Below are 7,316 nucleotides of genomic sequence, written 5' to 3' on the forward strand. Positions count from 1 at the left end.
GGATGTCATAACTTTCTTTAGTTTATTTGATCGAACCTCACCCTCTCAATTCTTGTGTTCATCCTTCGGGATAGATACAGGATTTGAGGTAAAGCGTTCTTTCATTTAAACTATGAAAATTATGGGGTCAGTTTGACTTCATCTTTTTCAAAACTAAAATTTATATAAAAAAAAAACGTTCTTCCGAAGCGGGCAACGGGATTTCAATTCCGATGACCGACAGCTTCTTACGGGCAAACCCCACACCAAAAATAGTGCCGACAATGAGCGAGGTGGTATGTATGTAAAATTTGAAGTTTTATGTGTTAGAGATATAAATACATAGAAATTGTTACGTATGTGAATCTTCTTTCAATTAAAATATTGCTTTTGCCTTTTTTTGTTAAATCGATTATTAGTAGTGTCACTTGTTGAAATCAATTAGAATGATTTTAAAGATCATTATATTTCAGAGCAATTTACATAAATACCACTCTTATATATTTACGCTTGTCCCCTAAATTTTGATATTTAACTTGGTATCATAAGGCTTATGCATGAAAATATCTATTTAACCCTTAATGAGTTGAGTGGAAGGCATATAAATATGAACTTTTAGATGTTGGATATGTAAAGAATAGGTGAATGTGCGGTATTATGTAAATGTCATAACAATTTATTTCAAAAATAATTATAAATATATCATCAATTTTTTCTTTTATTTATGCTATTTTGACAAAATTTTGATAAGTAGGGATTATTCCAACTTTGGAGGGCAAATATCAATAAGTTTGAATTTGAAAAAATTCTTCCCGAAGTTGCTTAATAAGAGAAATATGAAGATATTGCTTAGCACTATTGTCGGCAAAAATTTCATCATCGTAACTTATTTAATCACATATAGCTACTTTATTAACAACTAAAATCTATATGCGTTCTCATAATTCTTGTTATTTTTTTTTATTTATAGCACCTAAAATTTGATATTAAGGTGTATAATAATTCGATATTTTGATAGTCATAAAAAGTGTTAGATATGGCAATTGAGATTGGTTTCTTAGGATTCTCACCGCTATTTTGAGTATTAATCTTCCTCTCTGCCTTCCTCTTCTTCACCCCGCACACCGCCTCTTTCCTTGATGTGCTAAAGAAAGTTTATTTATAGATTTATATTAATCTTTATTTGCTGTTTATAAATCTTTTTATATCTACCATCATTTGTTATAGATAAAGTTTGGCTATAAATTTTGGTATTTGAAATGCACTTAAATGCACTCAGGAAGCTAATAGCTCCATTATCAGATAACCTACTAGATTTTGGTCAATATATCTCAGAGCAAGAAATATGAATTCTAATAACGCTCGTAAAGTGCTCACGGAAGCTCTCTAGTGCAGGCTTGAGTACATATGAGAAGTGATTCTCTGGGTATGTTCTTTATGTTTATTTGTTCATACTAGTAATCATATTCGATAGGAAAAATAAGTCGATGATAGATATATGTTTGATTTTCGATGCATTTATCCTGCTTCAGCCTTTCATAATCATTTAGTTTATCAACTCCTGAAATGAAACTTTAATTTTGGTTGGTGATTTCAACAAGCATTTTAATGATTTTTTATATGTATTTTTTGGTGTTTCATTATTCGTGTTTTAATTTTGGTCACATTCTTATGGTTTACTTCTGTCTTCTGTTGCTAGAAGGGTAATTTTTATGGCTAAATTATTTTCTCCATGGTTTTATGAGGTAGCCTATTTAAGCCCATTTGGATGTGGGGATTGGCCATATGATGTTGGGTTGACCATATGGTCAATGTGTTGATTATAAGGTCAAGGGTTGACTAAGGTTGACTAATTGGGTCCAAAGTTGACCAAATGGTCAATGTGGTGACCATTGGGTCGGACTAGTTGGGTCCAAAGTTGATCAAATGGTCAATGTGGTGACCATTGGGTCGAGGGTTGACCGAATGGTCAAGGTGGTAACCAAATCAAAGTTTCTCACTATTGATTTGCTCATTCTAGGGTGCTATCAAAATTTGGATTCAAAAGAAACACATTAGGGATTTAGTCTAATTTTTAGAGTTGGGGGACCTCATATGGATTCAAGGAGTCAATGTTAGTAGACTCCTTCCTTAAGATGGGTTTGATGGTCATAGTGCTCTTAGATTTACAAAAGAATTCCTGAGAGTTTGAATTGATTTGGGCGGTTTAGAATATGCCCTGATCTTGGATGTTGACTCAGGGTAGATCCTCTTAAAAGTGAGGTCAACAAATTGGGATGATATTTTCATCTGTTCTTCATTTACTTTGCAAACTGGCCACTTATAATGCTAAAATCTGTTGTGAAACATAATGGCCTGGGAGGGCTATGATTTCACTCAATTAGTGAATACCACATTAACCTTACGATGGAAAGCAACCGAGATCTAAGGAGAGTGCAGATATATAGGGTGATAAGTTTTGATGAGGGTAGAATTGGTGTTTCTAGGTTGACAGGCTAGATCCTTTACCAATTTGGTCTAGAGAGTGAACTTGAGTCCCTGGTTAGTCCTATAGAGAGGGTACAATGGGTAATCTAGAGGTGAGAGAATAGAACCTAGCCAACATAACCATACAATCAGGAACTAACTTTAGATTAGTTAATGTTCATTATGCACTCAGAGAGGAGAAAGAACATGTATGCTCTTATTTGTCACGATACAACATTTTAAACATTTAAATATCTGATTCCTACACTAATTATAGACTCATTGCAAGGAGAAAGATACATAACTTGAACTCTTTTACATTTAGTTTGTTTATAATCTCTGCACTTATCTTTAGTTTTAATTTAAAACTTAGGAGGAATTTAGTAACACCTCAACTCGTTATTATATTTTCTAAATACTTTTCTGCAGTTTTAAATAAAAGTTTCACTAAAGTCTATACAAAGAACTACTGTTTCCTTGCGAGTTCAATACTTAGGTTTTTAAAGAAAACTCTATATTACTTGAAAAGATACACATAATTGCGTAGTAACCATAGTGTGAAAACTATTATTCTAAATTTTATAACATTTCAATTGTTCACACTAGCCTCTAAATATAAATTTTGTCAAGGTTTTTGCGATCTTTTGGAATATAAATATCTGTGTAATTACGGGTCGGGTCAGGAAGCAAGCCTGTAAGGGAGTAGAAATAAAGTTTAGGAGTTAGATGTGCAATTACATAAGAATTTTGTGGTAGATATGAAAATCTTCCATATTATACCAATTAATTTTATCTTTACAGTATAATTATAATGTAGTTTATAAATAATTCATTTTAGAGCTAATTGCATCCATGACACCCGAAAGATTGATACTTATAAGATCGAACACACAGGTGACAAAATTGAAAGATATGGGTTTAGCTTTCATCGTGAATTTTGAAATTCGAGCGGGAATTTTAAAAGTGGATGAAAAAGAGTGTTAGATTTGTAAATAATAATGTTTGAGTGTTATTTACATAAAAAGTCCAAGGAAATTCACTCACATGCATTTAAGTATATGCACTTAATTTTTTTTTTACCGGCTAAGCATCCAATTATTTTCAATCACATCCAAAAGAATTTGTTACATTAAAATTCATATTTTGATACATAGATAGCTGTAAAAAATGAAACATTAAATGCGAGATGCATAACAATTGGATGATAGGCGTGTACATTTTCAAAAATAAAACTGTGAGGGGTTGCTTTATAGATTTTTAGTGGATACACTTGTTGTAATTAGAGGTGTAAACGAGCCAAATATGAGCGAGCTCAGACTCTACTAGTGTTCGGCTCGTTAAAAAAAATTATTGTTTGTGTTCGGCTCGTTTATATTTCAAACATAAAAAATATATTCGTGTTCGACTCGTTTGCTTAGCGAGTTGAACTCGAGTTGTTCGTGAACAAAAAGTTGTTTTGATAACTTTAATCACGCATCCGTAGAATGTTTAAGGGTTAGGGCAAGATTTAAATCTTATTATTTATCTTAAAACATCATTTAAATATAATTTAATATATTTTTATTTTTTTTAATTAATAATTTTAATTGATTATAACTATTTGTAGCCTTGTAATCAATTAAGGGTCTGTTTGATTCCCGCCATTTTGGCTAAACGCGGGTCACGAATCAAACCTCGTGGCCAGCAGTCGAGCGAAGCATATTACAATGGTTACCCCTTCGTTGCTCCTGCCTTAATTCCCTTTCCCTCTATTCAACGCCAAATCTTGCACGCTCCTCTACTGTTTGACAAAGCCATCCCTCCCTATCGCTCTTCTGCTATTCGGCAAACCTTCACTCATCTCTCCTACCTCTCAGATTTTGTTCCTCCCCGCCAAATATCCTCTCCTTTCCCCAATCCAGCGATTCATATGTTGTTTTTTTCTAGCTGTCAATGTTGGGGATTTGGTGGTTCTTGTGTTGGTTGTGGTGGCAGTGTGTTGTGAGTGGTTCATCTTTTGGCTATAGTAAAGGAGTTGGTGGTTCTTGTGATGCATGTGGTGTTTGGTGGGTAGAGCTTGTGGTGGCTATAGTCGTAGATTTGGTGGGGTTTTTGGTTAATATAATTATGCTAGCCGTGCGGGGGATGAAAGGTTCTTTTGTTGGCTATCAATATTGTGGTGTGTTGGTGATTTAAGGTGTGTTAGTTGTGGTGTGTGGTAGGTGGTTCTTCGGTTGGTTATGGCAATGATGTTGATGGTTTTTGGGGCTCTGGTTGTTGTGTTGGTCGTGACTATATTGTGGGTAGTTCTTGTGTTGAATGTGGTTATTGTGGTGTGTTGGTGGTTTCTATGGTGTTGGTTGTTGTGTTGCATGTGGCTGTGGTGTGTGGTGGGTGGTTCTTGTGTTGGCTATGTTGTGTTGGGGCATATTACTTAGTGTTGGGCTGGTGGATGTGGGTTAGGCTGATTGATTGTTGACTTATGCATAAATTGTTGGATTTTCATTTACTTATCTTTCATCTTATTATCATAACAATACAATGGCTAAGGCTAAAGAGACTGTTACACCCGCACTGTGGGATGGAAAATCAAAATAATATTTTGTGACATTTGTCTAAAAGAAATAGATCTTAGAGATAGACCCACAACCTTCTTCAACAAAGTAGGTTGGCAAAATATTACCAAAAAAATCAAGGAAAATACAGGCAAATAGTACGACATGATGCAACTAAAGAACAAGTGAGATCACCTTCTATTATGAATAATGAATTGTCTTTTTAATCATTCAGGAAAAATGAGCTCCAGGATTTCAGGAACCTCCTGACGAGTGCTCTACCACTGCGGACTACAGCCTTCCCTACTGATATCACGCTGAGCACATCGCTACGGGAGAAAGTTCTATGGGTGCCTGCGGTGGGCAGACAATTTGGAGAAGTGTGATTTCTTCCGGTTGACAGACAATCTAGTAGATTCCACTGTAGATAGTGATCGGGGTTGGATGACATCCCTGGAGGACGACGTAGTTTGGGACATACGCTGGCTAGATTTTAAAATTAATATTATCCATTTTTAAAATGTAAGTTTCGTACTTTTTTTTATTTTTTTTATTACACTTGATACTCATTGTTATGTGAACTGTGTTTTATTTTTACTGTTATGAAGTAGTTTTTTGCTTTTCAAGTATCAAATATATTGTTATGATAGTTTTGTTGCAAACAACATTACTACACAGTGACAGAATGATCATTTATCGAAAAACAACTGTCACACATCTATTTTTAAACTGTACAAAACAAACAGTCAGTAATCTTTCCCGCAACAGCTTCCTGGGGTAGCTACTGCAAACTAGCTTATTGGATAAGCTACAACAACCCCAAACAGACACTAATTTTTTTAAAAATACTACTCATCAATACATATATGTATAATTGATGAATAGTATTTCGAATCAAAATGAGTCGAACATGAACAAACAAATCTTTGTTCGTATTCGACTCATCAAGCAAATAAAAATATTTGTATTCCACTTGTTAATTAATGAATTGAATATGCGCCGAATAAGAGTTCTTCCCGACAATGTGTTTGTAATTCCCCGTGAAGGTCGTTTTTATAGATTTTTTTTTTTTTTTTTTTTTTTTTTTTTTTTTGGGCGATTCCTTCCTCCGGAAGTAGAAATGGAAACCGCTGACAATTAGGAGCAAGTTTTGTCCTTAAGCCCTCCTAACCAAAACCATGGCGTGCTCCCTCTTCCTTTTCTACCCTATTCCTCTTCTTGTTTCCAGCGAGGTGCCGGCGATTCGGGTTGGCGAGGAAGCGGCGCGGTTACGAATCGGATATTGTTAAGGTAACTTCATACCTCTATTCGAAATCGAAACCTCTTTCCTCTTTCTTTTGTTGCCGCCGCTATGGATTTAGACCCCGAAGGTATCTTCCGCGACGACTCCGACTCTGACTCAGACTTACTCCATCAGAGGGAGTCCACGAAAGAATTCTCTGTCTACCTCGTTGACGCGTCTCCCAAGATGTTTCGTGCGGTCGGAACAACTGAAGAAGATGAAAAGGAGGAAACTTTTTTTCATGCTGCCGTCCAATGCATCTCTGAATCTCTCAAGGCTCAAATCATCGGCAGATCGTCCGATGAAATTTCGATCTGTTTCTTCAACACTAGGGAGAAGAAAAACATTCAGGATCTACATGGCGTTTTTGTGTTCAACGTTGCGGAAAGAGAGCTTCTTGATAGACCCACAGCAAGATTAATCAAAGAATTCAGCAGCATTGAAGATAGTTTTATGCATCATATAGGCAGTCGATATTGGATTGAGCCTGCATCAAGGGAGAATCCCTTGTACAACGCTCTTTGGGTTGCACAGGCGTTGCTGAGGAAAGGTTCTTTAAAAAATGTGAGCATGAGAATACTCATTTTCACAAACGAAGACAATCCTTTTGGAAACATTTATGGATCAGTGAAGGCAGACATGATCAGAACTACACTACAGCGTGCAAAAGATGCTCAGGAACTTGGAATCTCCATGGAGCTTCTTCCATTAGGCGGCAAAGAATTTGATGTCTCAATCTTATATGCCAATTTGCTTGGTCTGGAAAGCGAAGAGATGCCTCTCTTTCTGAGCTCTGCCGATGAAAAATTAGAAGATATGGCGAATCAGCTGCGAAAAAGGATATTTTCGAAGAGGAAGGTTAAAACAATTATGTTTAAGATAGCCAGTGGTGTTAGTGTACAAGTGAATGCGTACGCATTGATAAGACCTTCCACGCCTGGGCCTATTATGTGGTTGGATTCTGTCACTAGTCGCCCTTTGAAGACTGAGAGAACGTTCATTTGTGCTGACACAGGCGCTTTGGTTCAGCAGCCACGCCGGGGGTTTCCGGTGGT

General features: G+C 36.0%; 1 protein-coding gene across 2 annotated transcripts in view; it reads left to right on the plus strand.

The window, feature by feature from the left end:
• Nucleotides 1-6,097: 6,097 nt before the first annotated feature.
• The window catches only part of LOC110020267 (ATP-dependent DNA helicase 2 subunit KU70), a 2,356-nt gene continuing 1,137 nt past the window's right edge, over nt 6,098-7,316 (plus strand). The window contains exon 1 of one of the 2 annotated variants that reach the window (XM_020718425.1): nt 6,098-7,314. In XM_020718425.1, the coding sequence (XP_020574084.1) occupies nt 6,331-7,314 (984 nt within the window). In that variant the 5' untranslated portion in view covers nt 6,098-6,330. The remainder of the gene's footprint in view (nt 7,315-7,316) is intronic. The other variant, XM_020718349.1, reaches the window with a different exon arrangement.

This window comes from Phalaenopsis equestris, unplaced genomic scaffold (genome assembly GCF_001263595.1).
Source record: "Phalaenopsis equestris unplaced genomic scaffold, ASM126359v1 Scaffold000001, whole genome shotgun sequence".
Taxonomy (NCBI): Eukaryota; Viridiplantae; Streptophyta; class Magnoliopsida; order Asparagales; family Orchidaceae; genus Phalaenopsis; species Phalaenopsis equestris.